The sequence below is a fragment of the Symphalangus syndactylus genome, chromosome 19 (assembly GCF_028878055.3).
Source record: "Symphalangus syndactylus isolate Jambi chromosome 19, NHGRI_mSymSyn1-v2.1_pri, whole genome shotgun sequence".
NCBI lineage: Eukaryota > Metazoa > Chordata > Mammalia > Primates > Hylobatidae > Symphalangus > Symphalangus syndactylus.
Genome location: NC_072434.2, coordinates 18043136 through 18067716, shown reverse-complemented (window position 1 = coordinate 18067716; position 24581 = coordinate 18043136). Strand labels below are relative to the sequence as shown.

The window sequence follows — 24581 nt, the reverse complement described above, 5'->3', positions numbered from 1 at the left end:
ACCAGGTGGTAAGCAGATTTGGGAATGCAATGCAATGCCAGTCCCAGAAAAGGACTCATACCTCTTGCAACTAGCTGTAATAGGATTGGATCTGTCGTCAAATATGCAAATGTTTTGGCAGAGCCCCTGTCGTCCCTCAGGCAGTTGGACCGTGTTCTGGGCTCCTCAGGGCCATCTGCTTGGCTTCCAGTCAGCTGTACCCCACCCCCTTTTAGTACTGTCACAATTTGAACCCAGTTGCTGGAAGGGACCGGAGGTAGAGAGGGAAAAGCTCCTTCAGGACGCTGGCGTGATGATGTGTCCTCTTCTGAAATGTCTTTCTCATTAAGGAGTAAATGCCCACGAGTTTGAATTACCTAACATTGGAACTGAAGCCACTGATCTTGCTCCATAAGGAATGTCTTCAATCCTGCATAGTCTAGAGAGCTTCGAACCTCCAGAACGTTCAGCAGGACTTTCCTAGTCTGAAGTGTAGAACTCACAGCTTGCACTTTCTCCTGTCCCAAGCTCCATTTCTAAATTCTAAAGCCTGAACCTCAGGGATGTTCTCCCCACCTCACTGAACCTCTCCCGGCATCCTCACGAGGAGAGCTTTCCGCCAACAGAGACATCTCCAAGATCACAGTGGTGCCCACCTGGTCAGACTCCAGTGACACATGTTGCTGGGTGCGGCCAGGGCCCCTTGGCCCCACTCTTTTGGTCAATGACCTCCTCCCATTTACCGCCAACCCCCTGCAGCTTAGCTTCTGCCCAGGCAGCACTTTGCTCTTCCCTGGAGCTCACTAACACTCCTTTCTCTTTAGCTGCTCCAAGAGCTGGCCTGACCCAGAGTCCTGGGAACTGAGGATTTTGATAAGAAGGAGTTGTTCAAAAGATGGCTACAGGACACCACTAATCTTTCTCTCATTTGTTTGAAAATATAGCAGGACCAAATAATTAAAGTTCAAATCTAATTTATTTAATTTAAAAAAAACATTATTTTATTATTGCCTTCTTTTGCAGGATTTAACCTTTTTTTTCTCCTTTTGTGGGCTGTTTTATGTTGCTTGTTCTTCACTGAGCGTATTGCCTTTCCAAATATGCCGTGTCTTTCCTTTGCAAAAGACCACTGCTGCCCTCCTCGGTTATTTTTGTGGCTTTGCATTTGTTTTTTCTCTCCCCGTTTATGCCTCTGTGACTTCTCCGTAGCCTCCTGTTTGCTCACCCTCTTTTGTTTATTACAGACCACCCTTATAATGACTCGTCCTTAAGAAACCACCCTGACATGTACAGTGGTGAGTCGCAGCGGTAACCTTGGGAGTAACCTTGCCTGTGCTAACCCCAGTTTGCCTAACTTGACTGATACCACGTCATTAACTCCTGCTGGGTGGCAGCTGGCCCAGCCAGGGTGTCAAGGTGACACCTCCAGAAGGCTGCCTGCCAGGAGGCAGTGTGGGGGTTTGAGGTGGCTCACCTGGTGGTGTGGTCTCCTCTAATAGGCATGCCACAAGTTGCTGAATTCTCAACAAGTGGTTCAAACCAGGGTAGGACTTCAAAAGAACTTCTTGAAAAGCAGGAACTTTTACTGAAAAAGTAGAAGCTTAGGAATCAGGAATGGATGAAGGGAGACTATATTAAAATAGGTGAGTTCCATAGTGAAGAGAAAACAGGAAGTCTGTTTCCTATTGGTAGTTGAAAGAACACAGAAAGCTTGTTAGTATGTTCAGTTAACTCTAGATAGGAATTGCCTGCTTTGTAATCTCACCTTAGTTACCAGGAGTACCATTTCACAGTGAGGTCCCATGTCTCTTTAAAATCCATCTGGGCAATAGGAGTAAGAGCCCAGCTCTGAGTTCTCTTTCAAGATGAGTATAAATGAGGTGAAACCATCCACTGTACCCTCTCACCTAGGCCTCTCTCCTCCTCTGGTAGTGTATGCAAATCAAATGCCCACCAGTCCACACTTGCGAGACATGGAGCAATTACAATGAGGCATGGTTTTAACTCTTCACACAGCTGGTTGCTTAGTCTGATTAATAGGGTAATTGGCTATTTCCACACCTGAGTTACCCCTCACCATGGCTCAAGAATGTCTTATTTTCCCTGAGCAGCCAGAGGCACCATCATTTGCTGGCTCTGGTGAGGCAGCTGGCCCATCATTAGTTATGCCTCAGAAGCTGAGGCTGCAGGTCCTCAAGGGACCTCACTGTGGGTTGAAACAGATAGGAAGTGTCTGCACGGTGATGTGCTAATATAAAGGATGATGAGTGACTGGACTAGGGGATGGGATGAGGGAGCACGAGCCAGGGAGAGAGGCAAAGGCTCTAACTTGGCACCAAGCAGCTAGAACCACACTGAGATCCTGCCAAAGAGATTTACTACCCAAGGAATCAGGGGACCTTTGTTGGATTCTAAGCATTGTTTGTTTTCAAGATAATAGGGCCAACCACTATTGTGTTAAGAGCCCCAGAGCCCTGGTATGGAATGGGCCTTGTTCTAAATTGGATTCCAGGTAATCTGTTATAGGAAGTATTCTGTAAGCCAGAGTGCATCAGAGCCAGAAGGTCCCTTAGAGACCATCTGATCTAAGTTCCTCACTTTATGTAAGATAAGCCATGCAGGGGAACATACACATAGAGTTGTTTTATCAGTGGAATAAGTTTGAGTGATTCTGGTCACTTAAACCAGTTTGTGACCATTGATCAAACTATTATTGCAAGAGAATGGATAGGAGTTATGAGATCCATCCAGGACTATGAAACAAGCAAAGCTTACAAGAGTTTACCTGAAGATTGACCGCTTGTCCTCAATCCAGGGTAGGACGGAGCTGACCCAAGTATGAAGCTGCTGGAAAGGATATACAGTCAAAGGGAGACACATTTTGAACAAAAGACAACTAGGCTGATGCTTCTAGCAAGAAATCAAAGGGAAACGGAAGGAAGGAGGAAGACTTCTTTCTGGAGTGCAGGCATTTGGACAGACAGACTTGATGAAAAGTGCCCAGTGCTTCTCTCTGTTTGGCTCTGAAATATGGCATGTCTCTTTTGTAGCAGGAGGGCCACCCCATACTTCTGTTTTGTTTTAGTGATTTCTAGAGTGGATTGGTATCCTCTGAACACTGCCAGGTGCCCCCTGACCTGCTGAGTGGCAGGAGAATCTGGTCTGAGATTGTAACTTGCCACTTAGGATTCAGCCAGGTGAGGAGACCAAGTGGTTAAGAGTGTGTGCTCTGAGGTAGACTGCCTTTAATTAAATCCAGGGTCCGGGACATACCATTGAGTGATGCTGAGTAAGTCATTTAGTGTCTCAGAACTTTAATGTTCTCATCTGCCAAATGGATGTATTACCTGTCTCATAGGATTGTTGTGAAGATTAAACAGGAGAATGTGCTTATGGTTCCTAGTATGTGTTGGGCACATTCTCGATACTTAACAAATGTTACCCATTATTGGTTTTAAAGGGAATGGTTTAGTATTGACTGTATCCTGGATAGTTCTTCTATGCTTCTGAAATTAAGAAGGACAGAGAGAACTTAAAGAGAAGCCAAGGGGCGAAAAGCAGGTGCAATTATAGGAAGAAAGTACCATAGAGGGAGAAACTGTAGGGCAGACTAGAGAAACAAAAGCTGTTCAAATCCTCCGCTGTGCTGAGAACTGCACAAGAAGAAAAGCTCCAACTACTGCATATGAGATTTGGGTTAAACTTACAGGAGAAATTTCCTGGCACTGAAAGGTATCAAATATTACTAGACAAAGAGTTTTTCCTATCTTCTGGGGTTGTTTGGTCAGCCATTCCTAGAGCAAGAGAGGTGAATGAGATGCCAAGAATCTGGCCCCATGAGTCTCTGGTTCTCAATTCTGAGAATCAAAAGCAGCAAAGTGGTCTGGATGTAGGATACAGATGCCCCTAAAAGCTGTTTTTGGCAGAGGTCCTCAGATACGTCTGATTCATTGAACTTTCTTGTCCTGCTAACACACAGCACTTGACAGAGGGGGGCAACTAAGGTTGTCAGCAGTCTTGGTGTTTCCTCAACAGAGATGATCAAGAGGCATTTGTCATTGGACCTTTAAGGCCAACATGGTTGAGGCATTGCCATCTCCTGTTGTCTGCTAGCTGACCATATTTCCCCAGAAACCCATGAGCCCACTCTGAGCCACAGCTTACGAGAGCAGGAGAGGACTGACTGTCCCTGGGCAAGAAGTCAGATGAGCCGGCGAGGGAAGCTCTTCCTGAATCCACACAGATATGAGCTTTAGCATATGGACTCTGAGTTTGATCAGGCATTAGGTCAGACCCCACTCTGAAGATCAGGGCGAATAACCAATACTCTGCAGGGATCCCTGCCTCCATGATGAAAGAGGGTGTCTCATGATAAGATGAGACAGTCATCTGCCACCATTTAGAGTTTCATCTAGTAATCACTGTTGTCTTAGAGTCTTCCTGTCTCTACTTCTCCAGGGAAGGAAATTAGGCACCCTCTTTGAGAATAGTGGCTCTCAAAGCCACCAGCTCTATTATCCTTCCTAAATTTTCATATGAGTTCCTCCTGCTGCAATTGACTGCATTTCTTCATAACCTTTCCTTTAGGGCCAGCCATCTCATTCCTTAATGATCCTGTGTCCCCCCAAATCTTCTTCAAATTTTCCATGCCTTTAAGAATCCAACTGAGGTGCCTTTAGAGCTGCTGAATTCCCTCCTCAGCTTCTTTTTTTCCACCTTGGGCCTGAGTTTTTTTTTAATATCCACTGAGGAGAGACGGGATCTTAGCTGAGACAGTGAGAATAGTAAAACATAGTGGAAGAGTTTCACCAGAGCAGCTCACTAAGACAAAAATATCTTTCTCCTTTACCTCTTTTGCCCTTGCGTTTTCTTTGGTTTGAATAAGAAAGATATTCCTGAAGCTGACTGTCAGAAGTAGGAACAAGTGGGATGCCCATCTTTAGACAGAGAGGCAATGTAGAGTGGGTGGAAAGCACAAGTTTTTGGTGCTAAATAATATAGAATCCAAAACATAACTAGCTTGTAATCTTGAGCAAGTCTGTTGACTTCACTGAGCTTCAGTTGCCTCTGCTGAAAATGGGGATACAACCCTCCAGGTTTGCTGTGAGGATTAAGCATAAATGGTGGTGTGGATGGAGCTGTCAGCACAGTGCATGGTCCCTAGCAAACTTTCACTGAATGGTGGCCCTGATTATGACCTCCGACTTTTAGGATGCTCTTCCCTTTTTTTGAACTTTGGCTTGTTTCCAGTAGCTTCTCCTTCTTTAAGATAATTCTATTGTTGCTAGCCCACATCCTACAAATGCAATATTGCTATAACCTTTTTATAGTCACAGCTACAACGTGTCAAGGCACCCACAGCAGGACTCTGTGCTAAATTTTCCTCCTTCCCATCATTATTGCTTTGCTGGGTTGTGTGTGCTCGTGGTGTCGCATATTATGGTGTAAATTAAATGTGCATAGGGTCACAGATTGGTTTCTGCAGATTTCGTCCCAGTGTGGAAGGAGTATGACAACTTAGCTGGGACCTCTTCCACATAATCCCAGGGTTCCCAGCTCTGGACAGATTCACCAACCTGACAACAGAGCCTTCTGCCCTAGAATCTCCTTTCCTCATAGTGCCCCTGTGTCTTGGTTGTTTTGGTGATTCCGTGACGGTGGGTGGGAGGAAGCTGTTGGTATCAGGCTTCCTTGGTGCTGAGAATTGGATGCTACAAAAGTCATAGGTATAGATGATAACCAATTAACCACATAATGGATTAACCCCTTCAGTAGTCACTGTTGTAATGTGTGTGCTGGTGGGACAGATGAGGCATCTACAGAAAGAAAAATAATATGGGTTAAATTGCTGCCTTATTTTTTGTTCTCTTCTTCCCCTTCAATCCATTCACCTCATAAACCTTCACTGAACATTTGCTGTATGCCGTGTATTGTACCATCAGCCTCGTTACCCTCTGCATATGTTTCATCCTTTCTTCTTTTGACAAAAAGATAAAATAGAAGCAAACTCTATGAATTGCACTCCACCAGTGCTGAGGGAGAGAGTTGAGTGCCCCAGAACAGGAGCCCCACGGGTGCAGCCAGGCCCCAGCAAACCCAGCAAGCTCCTTTAGGGAAGCACCAGTTACATCTGGATAAAGTCCATCCGCACTCTCTCCTCACTCTACCAGCACCGATTAAACCCGGGATAAGTGTCTTCATCCTCACCCCAGGTGTCTCTGAGGCCTCCCAGCTCCTGGCAACTCTGCCTGCCCTCCACCTCTCCCTTGTCCAGCTGAGTCTAAGACCCCATTAAACCCATGGGTGGGCTCAGCTTCTATTTTTGTTTTTAGCCATTCTTGTGTACGATCGTACACCTTGGCCGGGGGGTACTTCCTCCAGTTTCCCTTTTGCCTTGGGGTTTCCAGATGGAAAATTCTTTTTCTTTTCCCTTCCATCTTACCCATTCCCCTAGAGCTATACAAAGAGCTCTGGGGGAAGAGGTGAGGCTCGGGGAAGGTGGAATTCACTCTGTCATGTCCCTTCTACAGGGAAACAGCCATCCTGAAAATGCCAATCTCTGTGAGCCACCTGGCCTTCAAGACCTGCATGAATCTCATTGATTTCAGACCCCTGACTGTTCTGGCCTAGTTGCATTATAGATCACCTCCTCCAATTTGGCGGCCACTTTTCTCCCACCCCCTCCCTGAGCAGCTCACATGTAATTACTACTCTCCTCCCCAGCTGTCTTCCCAAGTCATTAGTGAGGAGGCAGAATGGTCTTGGCCCCAGAGTGATTTCCTGTCATCTCTGTTCATTAACTCTCTCTGTGTGTTTGCTAAGCCATTAATAACTCTCCCTGCATTTCTGATTGTTTGTGCGGGCTTTGTGACTCCATCCCAGCACCTTGTTTTCAGGGTCCCAAAGAGCAGGTCCTGTGGACCCAGTACATGCCTTCTCTGCTTCCAGATCCCCGCCTGGGGAGAAGGACCGCTGCTGAGATGGCCTGCCCTGGGGGCCACACAGTGGCCTCTGGGATCCCAACACAAGCTGCTTGGGAATAGATCTCGTGCTGCTCAGACAGCCCTTCCCCATTCCAGGGAAGGGGAGATTCCCTGATCCCAAGGGAAGCTGGGCTCCTCCAGGCAGATCCCTTCAGAACCTAGAGCTTGTCTCTCTCATGCTGGTGGGGCTGAGGAGCCCCCGAGCTTCCTAACACACCTCACTGAATGACGCCCAAGTCTTTGGGGTGGTTTCAGCTGGGAGGATCCGGCAGGGGCGGTGATGCCATTTCTCTCTAGCCTGACAGCGTTGGCCTAGTGGGGTCTGCCTTCTGGAAGGAGGCTCATGGGAGTTTGTTCTCTCCTGTTTCAGCCCGAGGAGTTGCAGAAAGAACACCAAGCTTCATGTATCCCCAGGGCACCGCGAGCAGCCAGATGGTGCTTCGTGGCATGGACCTCCTGCTGGAATGCATCGCCTCTGGGGTGTATGTGCAGTTTGCAGCCCCTCTTCTAGCCACCCTCAGGAGGATGGGGATGGGAGCTTGTTCATACTCTTGTTAATGCCACATTTAGTGCATACCAGTAGCACAGCAAAAAGAGAAGCTAACAGCCCCTAGTGAGCAGGGTGTTGCAAACCATAGTCATCTCCATCCTATTCTGGCCATCTCTGTTTTGGATAATGAAGAAAGAAGGTGATTAGGCATCCTGTATATGCGTTAGAATCTCGTGGGACCTTAGCTAAGCCTTCAGGCTCTCTGTGGCTGAGCATCCTCCTCTGTGCAGGAAAGATCACCTTTTAGAGGACATGCATCCTCCTGGGCCCAAGTATACTTTTAGGCCACCTGGGTGTCCCTAGCTGTATAGAAGAGGAGAAAGGCCACGTTTAGTGATAACTTGTTTCCTGCTTGGCGCCTCTCCTAGCCCAACACCAGACATCGCATGGTACAAGAAAGGTGGGGACCTCCCATCTGATAAGGCCAAGTTTGAGAACTTTAATAAGGCCCTGCGTATCACCAATGTCTCTGAGGAAGACTCCGGGGAGTATTTCTGCCTGGCCTCCAACAAGATGGGCAGCATCCGGCACACGATCTCGGTGAGAGTAAAGGGTACGTTGTGTGTATTTCTCATTATGATTATGTTGCCAACCCTGAACACCATGCCCACTCTTCCCTCTGAGGGTGGTTGGGGGCAGAGTGAGTCGGGGAGACTTCCAGCCCACTGCTCAATGGCAATGGCGATCTGCCATGGATGGTGTCACTTGCTGGACGTGAGAGGGTGTGTGCATGCCCGTGCATGGGGCAGGGGGTGTTAAGGGAAGGAGATCCACCCTGACCATCACCCAACTCTCCTTGGTGCCAACGTTCCCTCAGCAGGTGAATTTCCTCCCACGGCCCATTTGGATCATTCCCAGAGCCTTTTTTTTCCTTTTGTTTTGCATTCCCGTTCGTGATGTGTCGCGTGAGCCTGTGCTGTCTATGTACCTATGCATGACGCTGTGCTGCTTTTTAAAACTGGGGAGTGGTCATGGCCAAAATTGTTTTTTTAAATCACTTCCTTCCCCCCAAAGCAAAGAGGGCCCACCTGAGTGATTGCAGGCACCAGAGCACACGTCATCATGGGTCCCAGCTGTGTGTGGCAGGCTGCACTGGTCACTGGCCTGGGGCTGTATGGATGGTTGAGATGATGATATTCGAGATCAGAGTACAGAAACTTTCTTAGCATGCAGTCAGTTGATCTTGTGACCTTGGCTTCAGCACCATACACAAACTAGGGAGTTCTTAGACTTTGAGGGGTAGGGGGTGAGTATCAAAATTGTTGATAATCTGATCTGAAAGTCTCACTTCTCAGAAAAATCCACATTTCCACATATTCACAAAATTGTCCAAACAACTGAACAAGGTGGCCAGCTGAGAACTGCTCTAGCTGGGCATGGTGGCTCATGCCTGTAATCCCAGCACTTTGGGAGGCCAAGGTGGGCGGATCATGAGGTCAGAAGATCGAGACCATCCTGGCCAAAATGATGAAACCCCATCTCTACTAAAAATACAAAAATTAGCTGGGCATGGTGAGGCATGCCTGTAATCTCAGCTACTCAAGAGGCTGAGGCAGGAGAATTGCTTGAACCTGGGAGGCGGAAGTTGCAGTGAGCCGAGATCGCGCCACTGCACCCCAGCCTGGCGACAGAGCGAGACTCCGTCTCAAAAAAAAAAAAGAACTACTCTAACCAAAGTTCAATGCCTAAAGAAATGTTCACTAGGCTTTTCCTAAATGGTCTGATCTTGCAAAACAGAGATCCAGAGGGACCAACTCAGTGCCCACTTTACCACCTTCCCTGGCAGTGGAGCCATTGGATGCACACCTCAAACACTGGTGACCTCTAGAAGAATTTGCCACCCAGGCCTCCTGTAAGGATTCTGATTTAGTAGGTCTGAGACAGGCCCTAGCATCCCTTTTTTAAAAAAAGCTCTTCAGGGGATTCTAGTGAGCAGCCCCAGCCTAGAACTATTGTTCTGTGAACTCAAAATAGACAGATCAGCATCTGCGCAGCCAAGCCAGCCAGAAACAGGCTGGACCAAGTTATCCCTGTGAGGATGAGCCCTGGGGCAGGTGGTGAGCACCTGGTGCTGGGACTAAGGGGCTCCTGCCACACTAGAGGGAGACTGCTTGGCTCCTTCTGGCTGTCCCATGCCATCTAACTCCGCTGCCTATGTCTGTCTTGTCTTCCAGCTGCTCCCTACTGGCTGGACGAACCCAAGAACCTTATCCTGGCTCCTGGCGAGGATGGGAGACTGGTGTGTCGAGCCAATGGAAACCCCAAACCCACTGTCCAGTGGATGGTGAATGGGGAACCTTTGCAATGTAAGTAGCGAGCTGTTGTCCATCTGACTCTCATCTCTCTCCTGTCAAAGGCTTCAGATCCCCGTCACTGTAGCCAGTGCTGGTCACACTAGAAGTTCAGGAAAAGAGAAGCCCACTGGTGGCTGTTTCTCAGCCGTCCATCTCTTTGGACATCTCAAGAGGCAGGAAACCTACCCTCTCTTTGTGTGAGAGAACAGGGGGCCTGGAACTCTGTGGTCATATTCCTATGCTGAAGGGATTTCTGCTCCCTTGGGGTTTTTAAAATCTCTGCTTTCTCCCTCTGAACAACTTCAGAGCCCAGTTGATGGCCTAGGGACTGTGGCTGCATCTCTGGGTGATTGGGCTCTGAGTCATGGCTGGGGCTGGGAAGGTAGAGAAGAGCTCAGTAACCCATTGTTGGTTACTCAAGTTCCGCTCTCTGCTGAGGGCAAAAGAAGAAGCAGGGTTGTACAATAATGTGAAATATTATGGTTAGATATGAGGAAGAACTGTCCCCAGACGAGCAGACGCACAGGTGCAGTTTATTGAGTCTGCTGAGACTTTGGGGACATTTAGTCCTGCCCAGGTGGTTGCAGTAGATGACTCCAAGGCCCCTTATAATCAGTGGCCTTGGTTAAGTTTTCACATCATAGACTCTCTGGTTGCATTTACTTTTCAGAATGTCCTGTCCTTACTCTCTGTAAGTGGTCAGAGGAAATGTAAACAATGGTATCAACCAAATGGGGGAAAAGTAGATGGTGAGAACTCAGAATCTAACTCAAGAGCAGCAGCTGGTAGAAGCAGGTGGAGAGAGGGGACACAGGTAGAGGAGAGGGTAAGAATTTACCTTTTTAGACATTTATTGTATGCCACATTCTGTGCTAGATGCTGCACCCCGTTGTTGCGTTACTCTCAAACGATTTAAGGTAAGGAAATAAGGTTCTTCTCAGTGCAATTAGTTGCTCAAAATCACATGGCTAGGAAGTGGTGAAGCTGTGGGTTGCCATGAGTCTGCAATACAACTGCACCAGCTAGTACTGAACCTAGTTATCCCCAGCAAATGTTACTCCCCAGCTACAAGCAGAGATAAGGACACTGCCTGCCCTCTGCAGTTCTCTCTGTCTTAATAGGACTTTGGGGGTAAGCTAGGCAATTGCTCTAAACTTTACAGCACCATTCAATAAAGGCAGCCCGGGACTTGCAGCTGAGCCTCAGCCCTGGAAAGGTCACCTGTCACTCTCCCCAGGGAACATGTAAGGGGAGTGACTGGGGGAAAATTGGTTGCACGAGAATTTGCCAGGCAAGGAGGTGTACAAGTTTCTGGCATTGCCTTCCTTGGTCCCTTTTCGCTGAGTGGGGACCTGGGCGTGGATGATAAGGGTGCTAACCTTGTCTTCCTTTCCCATCTGCTGATTCCCCGATTCCGGGCTCAGGCTGGCTATCTGTGGAGTGGCGCCTGCAGGGCGACTCCTGCATCCTCCGCTGACTTCCCCTGTAGGTCTGAGTGATCTTGAATGCGTTCACGGACTCTGTAAGCTAAGTCATCAGCTTCCTAGTCCAGAAATCTTAGGAAGGAAAGTCACTTTCTAGTGGTTAAAGATGAGAAAAGTGGCAATTCTTTACATTTCTAGAAAATGTTTGTTTTTACAGCTCATTATTGTTCTCTTATCTTAGCCTTCCTTAGAGTAGGGGAAAGGTGGAAGTGATTGTTCCCCGTCTTACAGATGAAGGAAATGAGGCCCAGAAAGGTTTGTTGATTTACCCCAGATCCCAGAGTGAAGTGGACCCCCAGCCCTCTCCAGCCTCTGCTCTCTTCATCCCAAGCCAGCAGTACTAGAACTGTGGGCAAGAATATCCTCTCTCAGTTTAGGACACATTTTGGGGGAAGAGCTGTGAGCTTTGTCAAATACAAGGACTCATTCCATTTTCAAGAGGCATTGGCTTATGGGTTTAACTTTGTGAATGTTCGGAGCATGCTGTCTTCAGAGGATGGGAAGGTGGTAGGTTCTGTCTATTGTATACTGTTTTGTCCTTTTCAAAACACACTTAAATATGTGCACATTCGATTAAAATGATAATAACAGTATGTGTTAGACCTTCTGTTCATCACTTTGTACATGCATAAAATCTCAGGTTATCTTCACAAAAACCCCATGAGGTAATCTGTTATTCCCATTCTGCAGACAAGGAAACTGAAGCTCACAGAGATTGAATGATGCTGGTAGGAAGTGATGTGGTTAGAACCAAAACTCCTTTCTGTTTCCAAAGCTAATGCTCTCAACCACACCTGCCCAGTGGGTATGTAGGTCGAACAGGAATTCATATTCCATACTCTAGGCTAGATTAGAAATAAACCCCACAGGTTCAGAGAAGGGCTCAAGGTCACAGCCCAGCAGTGGTGAGGCCAGAAGCCCTGTCATCTGGCCCCCCACCTGGTGCTCCCCACGGCACCCCCTTGTTCCTGGGAGCCCTGGCCAGAGCCCCAAGTGCCCTTCACCCTGCCCTCCCCATCTCTCATGAGGAGCGTCTCTTTCTTGTCTGTAGCGGCACCACCTAACCCAAACCGTGAGGTGGCCGGAGACACCATCATCTTCCGGGACACCCAGATCAGCAGCAGGGCCGTGTACCAGTGCAACACCTCCAATGAGCATGGCTACCTGCTGGCCAATGCCTTCGTCAGTGTGCTGGGTGAGTGTGCCCTTCGCAGCCTGTCTCCCACTCCTCTCCACTACTGCGCAGTCGCCCTGGGGCTTGTTTATGTCATGGGGCACACTTTCTTCTCTGGGGATTGGCCAAGCTGGGTGAGGTAAGAGGATGGTGGATAGGCGAAACATGGAGACGGAAAAAAATTTGTAAGAGGGATGGAGGACTTAAAATTCACAAAGCTGGATGAGCAGATAGTTAATTCCATCAGAGCAGTCAATCTTAGTCTTCTCCCTCCCCTGATGAGATAGAGTGGGACTGTCCCATCTCCTTGGTGTATCCATGTTGACTTCCCCTGGGTTCGCAGCTGGATCTCATGGTGGGAAATTGTTCTGAGTATATTTGCTGCACCCCCTGGGCAGGGAGAGGGTGGTGAGAGGGGTAGCTAGGAAATGCCTTAGGGCTGTGGTGGGAGCAGCTATGGAACCTGCTGGATAATTTGGGGAGGCTCTTTGCAAAAGCTGGATTTGGATGTAGGGTAGGTTGAGGGCAGAGGAAGGAGTAAGCTTCTCCTTCCCCACCTAATCCTTAGGGGCTTCCTGAAGGAGGGAAGGTTGATAGGGGAAGGTGTCTCAGTGCTTGGGAAGCTGCTGTAAGCAGAAGGCATGCAGAGGTGAGACCGAGGGGGAAGAGATGGAAGAGTTAGACTCAGCACTCGAGATCGGTTCTCTGGGAATTTCAGATGTGCCTCCGCGGATGCTGTCACCCCGGAACCAGCTCATTCGAGTGATTCTTTACAACCGGACACGGCTGGACTGCCCTTTCTTTGGGTCTCCCATCCCCACACTGCGATGGTAAGTTCCAGGAGATCAGGCCTTCCACAGCAGGGGTCACCTGTCTCATCTTCTCCTTCCCATCTGGCACATAGTAGGTGTTCAACAAGACCTGGGAATCTTAAAGGGTCAAAGCTGGGAGGAAGTTACCAGATCATCTGGATCAACCCCCTCATTGTGAAGAAGGGGAAGCTAAGACCTTGAGAGGGATGGAGGCTTACCAGGGCCACGTGGTGGTTAGAGGCAGACCCCCCGAGGCTCAGGGCTCCAGCCTCCTAGCATGGGGCTCCTTCCACAGCCCCCATGGTCTCTCTTGATTGGCTACTGCCCCTGCCCTTGGGCTGGTCCTGTCTCAGGATGCTGTGTGTTCTGCTGCTCTGTTGTGAGGTTTAAGAATGGGCAAGGAAGCAACCTGGATGGTGGCAACTACCATGTTTATGAGAATGGCAGTCTGGAAATTAAGATGATCCGCAAAGAGGACCAAGGCATCTACACCTGTGTTGCCACCAACATCCTGGGCAAAGCTGAAAACCAAGTCCGCCTGGAGGTCAAAGGTAAAGGAGAGAGGGTTCGCCAGTGGGAGTTTGGAGAGGGACAAGGAGGCCATGCTCACAGTTATCCACATGCAATATTCACATTGAAAATGCACCACACCTGGCCAGGCGCGGTGGCTCACGCTTGTAATCCCAGCACGTTGGGAGGCCGAGGCAGGCGGATCACGAGGTCAGGAGATCGAGACCACGGTGAAACCCTGTCTCTACTGAAAATATAAAAAATTGGTCGGGCATGGTGGTGGGCGCCTGTAGTCCCAGCTACTCGGAGAGGCTGAGGCAGGAGAATGGCGTGAACCCAGGAGGCGGAGCTTGCAGTGAGCCGAGATTGTGCCACTGCACTCCAGCCTGGGCGACAGAGCGAGACTCCGTCTCAAAAAAAAAAAAAAAAAGAAAATGCACCACACCTGTCTTTAACCTGGAGTGGGCTCCCCAATGTGCACCTGTGGAGTCCTTTTAGGATCAGTGTGGTCCAAAGAGAATTAGGAAGGGAAACCTTTTGCTCACACCAACTCCCCACTACCACCCCAGAAATTACATCATATATTCCTGAGCCAGATGGCGAGGATTTGGGGCATTACCTGCTTTTGGGATTACCTACCCAGAACTCTGCCCCATTCATACTATGGCATACTGTTTGTGCCCCGCTCCGTAGTTGGCCTAAGGCCTCGAGGGCAGACATATGCTATTTTGTGGCCTCATGGGGATGCTGGGCAGAGAACAGGCCAGTGGTGAGTGCTCTGGGCTTCTCCACAGACCCCACCAGGATCTACCGGATGCCTGAGGACCAGGTGGCCAAAAGGGGCACCACGGTGCAGCTGGAGTGTCGGGTGAAGCACGACCCCTCCCTGAAGCTCACTGTCTCCTGGCTGAAGGATGACGAGCCGCTCTATATTGGAAACAGGTTTCTCTTCCCCCTTTCCCCTTCCTAGTGCTAGTTTGAGGCGCATTTTCTTTTCCCTTGCTGTTGGTGATACATGGAAGAACACAGGGACAGGGAACTCGTGCCATGCATGTCACCAAGGAGCTTCTGCAGATGGGGTGATGGCCTTGGCAACTCCCCTGCTTCAGGGGAGACCCCCCCACCGACCCTGCGCAACCTCCCTCTCTCCCACCAGCTCCCTGCTTCTCTCTCCTACACCTCCTCTCTCTCCCTCTTCTCAATCTCTTCACTTCTCCTCTCCCTGTCTCCCCTCACTTCGCCTCTTTTCCCTTTCATTTTTGCCCCTGTCTTCTCTTTTCCTCCTCCGCTGCATCCCAGGCTCCAGCCTTTCAGCCCTATTTGCAGTACCTCTAATCTTCAGCAGAGGGCAGGGTTGATCTGAGCCAGCTCTCAGCCCTGACTGAACCTGGCATGCTTTTACTACACCCATGCCTGCCCCGCTCCTCAGATCCTAATTTCACTGGTGTAGGACTTAGGACACTGGCAGTGTTTAAAGTCCCCTTGGGGGTTCCAATGTGCATCAGGGTTGAGAACTGCTGTTCCGAGCCTCCCTCCCCAGGGCTCACTTTGCTTTACCTTCTTCCATCTCGGGGGAGCAAAGTTGTGCAGGGCCCTGCAGTTGGACATGGTACCAGCGGTTTCTAGCCATCATTTGACTTTTTGCAGAGGGTGTTCCCCTCTGCAAACCTTCTGGCACTCAGTGCTGACAGCTCTACAGCCCCATCCTGCTCTGTGGCCTCCCCACTCTATAGGAGACAGTTCCCAGGAGCTTGGTGTCAAGCTGGCCTGAGCCTGGGTGCAGAGGAGAGAAGTCTGGGCTGAAGACAGACAAAGCTACAAGTGTGAAAGGAGAAGGGATACCAACCTGCCTTTGGGGTCATGGACCTCCTGGTGCCCAAACCTGGGAGGGGTGCACAGCACAGTAAAGGCACAGAGGCAGGCACACGTACGGAATTCAAAGGTGGCAAATGTGCTTCACGGCCACTTGAGCTCCGCCCACTCTGTTCCCCTCCATCAAGTATGATGAATGCTCCAGGTGACCGTGAAGACCTCGCCTCTGTCAAAGCATTGAGAGGGAGCCTCATATCCCCCAGAAGGAGCTTCCCTTGCCCTCCTGACTCGAGAGCCCCTTCCAGGGAGAAAACACGAGCAGCACTGAGCACTCCCCTACCCCCTCCTCCCAACCCCTCCTTGCTACTTTTGCAGGATGAAGAAGGAAGACGACTCCCTGACTATCTTTGGTGTGGCAGAGCGGGACCAGGGCAGTTACACGTGTGTCGCCAGCACCGAGCTAGACCAAGACCTGGCCAAGGCCTACCTCACCGTGCTAGGTAACTGCTGCTGCTCACCCTGGCAGTGACTAGCCCCACCCCCTCCCCAGCAGCCAGAGAAGCAGTGGCCCGGGACAGTTCCAAGGGCAGCGCCTGCAGTCAATGGCCAGGTCAGGCGTGGTGATGTCTTCTTGCCTTGTGATGTCAAGGTTAGGGAGCTTCCAGTTTCAGAATAAGCTGTGCTGGACAGGTTACCTCCTGAGTGGAGTCATTAACTTTCCCACATCTCAACTGAAAGGGGCCTGAGTGATATAGAGAAAGTGGAGAGGGGTTTCTCGTCATGATCGTTTTACCTTTCTTACAGCTAACTCTACCACTAAGTCAATTAAAACAATCCATCCTTAAAGCAAGACTGAGTTTGTGTTTGTGCTTCCAATGACCTCCACCAGCCTTCCTTTCCCTCCTGCCCCATTCCTGGGTTTTGGTGGCATTTCATCACGCGCTATGCGCTAAGCAAGATGATGCCGTGTCTTCCTGTCCTGCACCCAGGCTGGACTGTAAATACTAAGCTAACCCAAACCAAGAGGAAGGAGGCCTCTCCCTTCCAGGGAAGCAGGTCCTCTGTCACCTCTGCCTCCCTGTGGGTGCCCTACTGCCACTAACATTGGTGCAGTGGAGACGCACAGTTGCAGGGAGGGTGGGCCCAGGCACAATAGTCACATTGGGATGGGAAGGAAACAGAGGTGCCGCCCCCAGCTGTGGAGGAAACACAGATGGCCTCTGTAAGGGTAGGGAATTCCCCATGGAAGGACGGGGGACAGCCCTGCCTAGAACACCTCAGCCCAGGGGCAGCTGTTTAAGCCTCGGCTGCCGACCCCCATCCTTCTAGAACACTTTTAACGCTGGATAACCTGCTAACCTGGATAACCCATCTTACCTTTGCAGCTGATCAGGCCACTCCAACTAACCGTTTGGCTGCCCTTCCCAAAGGTAATTCCCACTAATCACAGTCCCCTTCCAGTGCCCTCTCTCGGCACCCAGGGTGTGGAGTCTGGGAGAAGGAAGCCGCTTTGGGAAGGGGTGACAGTGTGTAGGTTTGTGGGCAGCACTGCTGGCTACATGGGACCTCCTTTCAGTTGCCCACGTCCACCTCCCCAAGCCCAGGGCACGGCCCTAGGCTGGGCTTCCTGCTCCTTACAGGGTGAGCTTGGAAGTTCTCGGCTGCTGTTTTACCCCATCCTTGCCTCCAGCCACACTCACCGCTCCCTCAGGGTGGCCTGTCCTCCCAGCAGTCTTTCAGGTCCTGTTTGCAGGGAATGCAAAAGCCTGCTCCCTTCACATCACCTGGAAACTCATTGTTCAGCCTCCCTGCATCTACTGCTTTCTATCCATTTACCATGTACACGCACATGCCACACACACGTGAACGTGGGCCTGTGGGACTCGCCTTCCAAGTCCTTCTAGTGACCATCTGAAAGATGGAAATACCTGGTTCAGGGAGTCAAGATGGAGAGAAAATCTTGCCTACCCCTACCACTCAGTAGCCAGATGTCTTTATCCCAGGCCAGGATGGCACTTAGACCCACTAAAGCAGTCCCAGTGAGATTCATGCCCTAAAAAAGGTGCTGCCTTCACCCCTGTTCGCAAGCCTGCTAGGCTCCTGTCCTGCTGTCCATCAGTGAAATGCCTAGACCAAGTCTCCATCTCCTCCCTGGTCTGGTCCCCTCTCTTTGTTGCCCCCACTCCCCTAACCCATCTGCCCTATTCAGCAGGCCAAGCCCTCTCCTGGGCTCCCATCTCCTCAGAGCCTTGGCACACAGGGTAGAGGACAATTAATGTGAGAAAATGGGACAGAATCCCACACTCCCTCATCAGCGTTCCTAAGTGTCGTGAGCATGGGTCTGATGACGGGTGGCATTCCTGAATGCTTGCACTCTCAGAAGATCCACCAAGACGGGATGGCATTGGTCCCAGTTCTGTCTGCATAAGCCCCTTTATTTCCTTGTTTCACACCCATTGATATTCTTTGGTGGGAGGCGGGGGATGGGGGGCAGGGGCTGGGATTTCAGGAGTCTCTTTGTTTTCCCTTGGGCCCCTGTGGGAAGGGAGTGGTCCCTGTGCTCACCCCTTAGGGCAGGCTGGGGTTGGATCCAGCTGGTAGCAAAGACCTAAGCCCATCAGGGAGCTGTCCAGGGCTAGGGCCATCACGAGGGTGGACCTGCTCTAACTCAGAAGCCCTGCGTGGTGTCTTCTGCCACCAGGACGGCCAGACCGGCCCCGGGACCTGGAGCTGACCGACCTGGCAGAGAGGAGCGTGCGGCTGACCTGGATCCCCGGGGATGCTAACAACAGTCCCATCACAGGTAGCTGAGGGCCCTGCTCCCCAAAGCTGGAAAAGAGGGATGGCAACACCCTTAAACCGAAGGCCTTTCCTGGTTTCCAGCCCCACTTCTGCCTCGCTTGATGTGTGTCCTGGGCTATCCTCAGAATGTACAGAGGGCTTGGTGTCTCTTCCTGTGCCTTGGGAAGAATTCTCCCTGTGCCTTTGTGTGAGAGAGATTATAAAGATCAATGGAAGCCAAGAAGGAAGTGCTTTTAAAGAAGACCACTGCTAACTGAGCTCCCGAAACAGCTCTGTTTTCCTTGCCCACTCAGACTATGTCGTCCAGTTTGAAGAAGACCAGTTCCAACCTGGGGTCTGGCATGACCATTCCAAGTACCCCGGCAGCGTTAACTCAGCCGTCCTCCGGCTGTCCCCGTATGTCAACTACCAGTTCCGTGTCATTGCCATCAACGAGGTTGGGAGCAGCCACCCCAGCCTCCCGTCCGAGCGCTACCGAACCAGTGGAGCACGTGAGTACCCGACGGCTGCCAGAGAAGGCTCCGGAACCCCGCACCCCAAACTCACACTGAGATCCCCCCATTCCCAGCCATGTGAACTTAGGTTACTTAACTCTCCAAGGCCTGGCCTCATCTGTGAAGCAGAGAGTAATAATAACACCTACATCACAGAGCTGTTGTGAACATTTGAGAATGTGTGTCAGGTACTTACTATGATGCCTGGCATGTAGTAAGCACATGATAAATGCTAACTTCCATTTTTATTGTTAGTAATTCTTGATTATCTGCCTTAAAGGGGAGAGCTATGGCAAAGAGGTACAGCAGAAATACATAATTCAGTGTGAGAAATACATAAATTGGTATTACATCAGATTTCTTTTCCTAACACTCTTGGGTAATATTTGGATTTCTGAAATCACACCAGCTCATAGAGGGTAGAGATGCTGCCCAAAAAAATGTTAAATGCCAGGGATAAGCCAGTCTGGTATGAAACACATTTAGTGGATAATCCACAAAGGAGCTAATCCACATTGAGTTGGCTTACTGACCACCCACAGTGTGGAAAGCCTTATGATAAATGCTGTCTGGTAAAGGATTAAAATTCAGAAGAAATTAGCCCTGCTCTGGGAGTTTAAATCTCAGCTCAAAAGGCACATCATGCACAGAATAAGTTCATTTACACACCAGACCCAGCGTGTACATAGATGCTGAGGAAAGACAGAGCATAGAACAGACTCATCAGGTAGGACAGAGGAAGGTTCCTTACCTTGCCCTGGAAAAGCACAAATTGGACTTGAACCTGTGTCTGTTTGGGTTCCAGCCCCCGAGTCCAATCCTGGTGATGTGAAGGGAGAGGGGACCAGAAAGAACAACATGGAGATCACGTGGACGGTAAGAGGCCCTCCCAGCCCCAGTGGAGCAGCTCACCTTGCTGCGTGCACCGGGAGCCCCTCTCCCTTGATGCCCCAACACTACGAGGCCACGGTGTGGTTCAGACTCTCTGGCTGGTCTTGGTGGCCATTCTTCTTTGAGAAACCAAGCTCCTTTCTGAGTTGGGCATCCAGAAGCCAAACAGGACAAATGTCTAAGTGTAAGATTTCAGAGAGGAGACGGGAGCAGAGGGGACCAGGGTCCACTGACTGCCAGTCTAGCAAAACGCATAGAGGAGGCAGCAAAATCAAGCAGACTTCTCTTGAAGGAGGAGGGACTGGGGTTAGACTTTAGAAAAGATCTAAGCACAACACCAAACCAAGTTTTGGTGTGTTCTAGGGCCCTTTCACTGGAGATTTGTAGGAGCTGGGGAGAGACCAACATCTGAGATGTGTCCAGTACAGGCTTTCTTTTGGTCAGAGAATGGACTCGGTCATTCCAAAGACTCTCTCTGGTCTTATAAAATCCCATCTTCATGCTGGCTCACTGACTACACTTTGCAAACCAAAACTGGAGTATGTGGTCTCAAAATGACTTTTTTCCCAAACCACTTCCCAGTCTGAGAATGCAAACACAGCCACTGAAATATTAACATTTCTGAGCTTCTGCCATGAGTAATGGAAACTGGGAGATGCAGTGTTTGGGATCATGACCTTCCCTGTCTTTCTGAAGGCTGCTCCCACAGCAGCCTTGGCCAAACAGGGCAACAGCAGCTGGGCTGAGCCCAGATTCAGGACCCTGGTCTATGGCTCTGTATAGCAGGCTCCCAGAGGACTGATTCCTGGGCCAGGCCCTTAGAAAATAAAGAGCAGAATCACACCCATGTTTAAAGAACTCTGACCTCTTGGGAAGGACAGGACAGACACACACAAATTCGGTAGAACTAAAGTCCATTCTGGAATTTTGAGTTCATTAGCAGGAGCCATGCTGTGGTTAACCACAATTCATTTCTTCTGACTTTAGAGAAGTTTACCTCATTGTCTATATTTTGCTCTGTTGTTTCCCCGTCACAGCAAGGAGTTTTGTTGAAAATAAAACCTTTCCACCTGCAAATGTGTATGGCTCTCAGAGTCAGAGTAACTGGGTCTCAGGCGAAGCCTTTGTCACAGAAAATCTGCATGCTGCTGGGTTCACAGGACCTTGGGCTTTTGGGGGACTCACTGCGGTGGGGGATGTGGTCTCCCCTACCCTGCAAGGGGGAGGCCGATGTTGGGCACATCTGGAAGGGATGCCTGGCACAGCAAGAGAGGGCAAGCTGTGGGTGGATCTGGGCCCGTCTCTGGCAGCCTCCCCAGCCTGTCTGTCCCTCTGCCCAGCCCATGAATGCCACCTCGGCCTTCGGCCCCAACCTGCGCTACATTGTCAAGTGGAGGCGGAGAGAGACTCGAGAGGCCTGGAACAATGTCACAGTGTGGGGCTCTCGCTACGTGGTGGGGCAGACCCCGGTCTACGTGCCCTATGAGATCCGAGTCCAGGCTGAAAATGACTTCGGGAAGGGCCCTGAGCCAGAGTCCGTCATCGGTTACTCCGGAGAAGATTGTGAGTAGTCTCCTCACCGTCCCCTGACTACGACCCTTGTGGCTAGGTCGCACGAGGCCACACTCACAGGCCAGGAACCTTGGGGTGGGTATGGGAGGACAGCCAGGTCCCAGGAAGGAAAAATGTCCTGTAGTGACCTAGAGCAGACAGGCACTCAGTAATGTCGGAAGTGGAAATATCATCATCCGAACGTAGTTGGAATTACTGAATGTCATCACCCAGTCCAGAACTCTCATTTCACAGATGTGAAAATTGAGGCCCAAAAAGGGAAAACCCTCAGCAGTGTTCCATACTCATCAATGTCAGTCTTGAGAACAGAGCCCAGGTCTTCCGATCCCCTGGCAGTCTGCCTTACTGCTAAGCCATGCTAGTACCAAGAAAAAACATCAGGACCGCCCCTCCTAAAGAGCTATAATTAGACACCTCCATAGGAAGCAGGGCAGCAGGCCAGAGCTTCCCCCCGGGAAGCCTTGAGGGATCAAGAGGCCTCCTCAGCACCAGACAGGAGCACCCCAGACCAGCCCCTCCTGGTGCTCCCGCTGCGGCTCCCAGCCCTGGGAACTGAGCACAGAAAGAGAAGGTCTTTGGGGGCTGGCCCCTGGTAAAACAACAAGATTCTGGTCATATCCATGGACATATATGCCTGGCTTCCCAGACAGTGGTGGCCTCTCTATCCGCAGCACATCAATCCTGTAGGCTGCTAAACAAAGCAGGGGTGTCGGGGAGTCCCCTCCTCCGCCCTGTTGGGTCTGAGTCTGATCAAAGAAGAGATCATGTAGGTGGATGGAGTGGGCAGAAGGAAGGAGGAGGGACAGTCTTGAGTGGGGGGAACTTAGAAGGAGCAGTCAAGAGTAGGGCCAGTGGCGTTCCTAACAGAGAGATGGAGGAAGGGAGGGCTGGGCCCTGGGCCCCACTTTCCCAGAGGTGATTATGTATTGGTCTCACAAGGGAGATGAGCAGAGAGGGTCAGCGGGTCCTCTGTCCATTCCACTCCTCACCTCCATGGTGGCGGGCACTTAAGACAGGAGCCCGATGGGACTACTGGATGGTAAGTGCAGAAAGGGTGGCATCTGGTCATGGATTTTATGGACCAGCCCACAGTTTCCGTGGCATGCTTCTACCCTGCAGCCCATGCTCTGATGGATTAGAGGGGACAAGGCAGAGCTGCTTTTGCAGCAGAGTGGAGAAAACAGGGACAAGAGTCAGTTATGGGGGAGGGAGGGGCCTTCCCTTTCCAGGTAGTCGCAGGGTCAGAATCACTTCCTGAACTAGATTAGGGCATCTTCAACCTATGGGTAATGTTTCCTGCCAGGAAACAGATGCACTCTCAAAAGGAACTATTTATAACATGTGGACAGAGTTGGAGGGAAAACGGCAAGATATGTGATCCACCTTAAAGGCTGGCAGCAGCAGGAAGCCATTATACCACTGTGAGCCTCCATGGACGGGGATAGATGAGTCCACAGCCAGCAAGGACCGCCCTCAGGAGCCATGGCCTTAGGCAGAAGAGTACAAGGCTGTCAACCTGTAGCCCAGCAAAGAGGAACCCAGGGGAATTGATACCCACCCTTCCTCTCCTCCTGCCCTGGAGCCTCCTGTTGGCACCTGCTATTGGTTAAACCCATCTGGAAGCCTGAGAACAAGGGAACCCCACTGATAAGGTCCAGCGAGGGCAGCTCCCCAGGACACAGAGCAGGGTGAGGAAGGGTGGAGGACAAAACAAAGGGGCAGACGGAAACTACCCAGCACAGAGGGGGCAAATGACTGCCCTCTAAACATGTAGGTGGAGTCTCTTCCACCTGGACTGCCACCCTTTTGTCCTGAGCCTTCCCCACCACTTTTTCAAGTACTGTCTGATGGAGGAGACATGGCCCCTGCCCTCATGGAATGCCCAGTGTTGAGTGGAGTGCAGGTACAGGCGAGCAGAGAACAAGTCAGAAGCAACTGTAGAGTCCTGCCTGCATAACCAGCTCTCTGTCCCGACACATTGCAGATCCCAGGGCTGCGCCCACTGAAGTTAAAGTCCGAGTCATGAACAGCACAGCCATCAGCCTTCAGTGGAACCGCGTCTACTCCGACACGGTCCAGGGCCAGCTCAGAGAGTACCGAGTGAGGAAGCCAGCTCCGGACTCACCTAACCACCCAGCTCACTAACCAGGGCCAGGGGTAGCAAATGCGGGGCATAAGATATTTGAAAGAAATCTTAGGGATATTTATTGAATCCAGAGTTGACTCAAGAAGATAATGTCTAGGGTTAGATGTTCAAAAATATACCCAGAAAAAAAAATTATATATATATATGTGTGTATATATATATATGTATATGTGTGTGTATATATATATGTGTGTGTACATATATATATATATATATACACACCCAGATGTGTCCAGCAGATATGCTGAGAGATTCTGCTCAGCAGAAAATCACGTGAAAGGTGGTGGGTTTGGGTTGGTGTTGCATAGCACATTGCATTTGGAATACATGCATGAGTGGGCACACATGTATCTTCAGAGCAGTGTTGAGGCACCGCTGAGCTACTCCCCTCCCCTCTCCCAATGGCCCCTACTGGGCTCCTTATCTCCTAAGCCACAACTAACAGGCAAAGCCACTGAAAGCATGCAAATGCCCTCCCTGTTGTCACAGCCAACTCCAGATAACCCAGTATATGGACTGTCAAGGCCCTTGGCTTCTCTTGGTCCTCCCTGCCTGAGAGCAGTTTCTGCTCAATTGTCCATCCTCTTCAAAAGGGTGAGCTCAGATGGGAAGAAGAGAGAGAGCACCCAGGGTATACACGGCACTCCCTTCTGAGTAGCACTAATTAAAAGTTGGCTGGAAAGTGAGGGAGGCAGTAACTGTGATTAATGCAGATCCTGTGGCCTCCGGGGTCATCAAGATTTGGCTGATGGACAGTTGGAGGCAGAGCAGGAGAGGCTAGTCTCCTCCCGGGAAATGAATTTGGCCAGTAGGGGAAAGAAGGCAACGTGATGTGTACACTTGAATGAGCTCTTCCCCACAGTTGACTTGCACTCTTAACCTACTTGCTTAGAGATATTTCTGGCTAAAGCTTCCCCATGGGTCCCCCTCTAAGTCTGGACTCCTTCCTACCTTGCCACAGGCAGCCTGGGAGACACTGGCGTGGCCACCTGACCTGTGGCTTCTTACCCACTGCTAATTAGAGACCTCACGTTGCCCAAACTCATTCCACCGTCCCCTCCAACACCACCATCTTCCA

General features: G+C 50.4%; 2 protein-coding genes across 14 annotated transcripts in view; one reads left to right on the top strand and one right to left on the bottom strand.

The window, feature by feature from the left end:
* Nucleotides 1-24581, bottom strand: part of RBBP5 (RB binding protein 5, histone lysine methyltransferase complex subunit) — a 216952-nt gene that overhangs the window by 48039 nt on the left and 144332 nt on the right. The gene's annotated exons all lie outside the window — the stretch shown is intronic.
* Nucleotides 1-24581, top strand: part of NFASC (neurofascin) — a 195875-nt gene that overhangs the window by 133830 nt on the left and 37464 nt on the right. For 3 of the 13 annotated variants that reach the window (XM_055235344.1, XM_055235356.2, XM_055235352.2), the window contains exons 9-21: nucleotides 7333-7444; nucleotides 7881-8065; nucleotides 9687-9818; nucleotides 12342-12485; nucleotides 13183-13294; nucleotides 13661-13827; nucleotides 14581-14728; nucleotides 15974-16098; nucleotides 16984-17028; nucleotides 18300-18401; nucleotides 18694-18891; nucleotides 19700-19770; nucleotides 21126-21348. In XM_055235344.1, the coding sequence (XP_055091319.1) occupies nucleotides 7333-7444; nucleotides 7881-8065; nucleotides 9687-9818; nucleotides 12342-12485; nucleotides 13183-13294; nucleotides 13661-13827; nucleotides 14581-14728; nucleotides 15974-16098; nucleotides 16984-17028; nucleotides 18300-18401; nucleotides 18694-18891; nucleotides 19700-19770; nucleotides 21126-21348 (1764 nt within the window). Of the gene's footprint in view, nucleotides 1-1223; nucleotides 1275-7332; nucleotides 7445-7880; nucleotides 8066-9686; nucleotides 9819-12341; nucleotides 12486-13182; nucleotides 13295-13660; nucleotides 13828-14580; nucleotides 14729-15973; nucleotides 16366-16983; nucleotides 17029-18299; nucleotides 18402-18693; nucleotides 18892-19699; nucleotides 19771-21125; nucleotides 21349-23341; nucleotides 23458-24581 lie in introns of those variants that run through there. The other 10 variants (XM_055235346.1, XM_055235345.2, XM_055235348.1 and 7 more) reach the window with 7 other exon arrangements.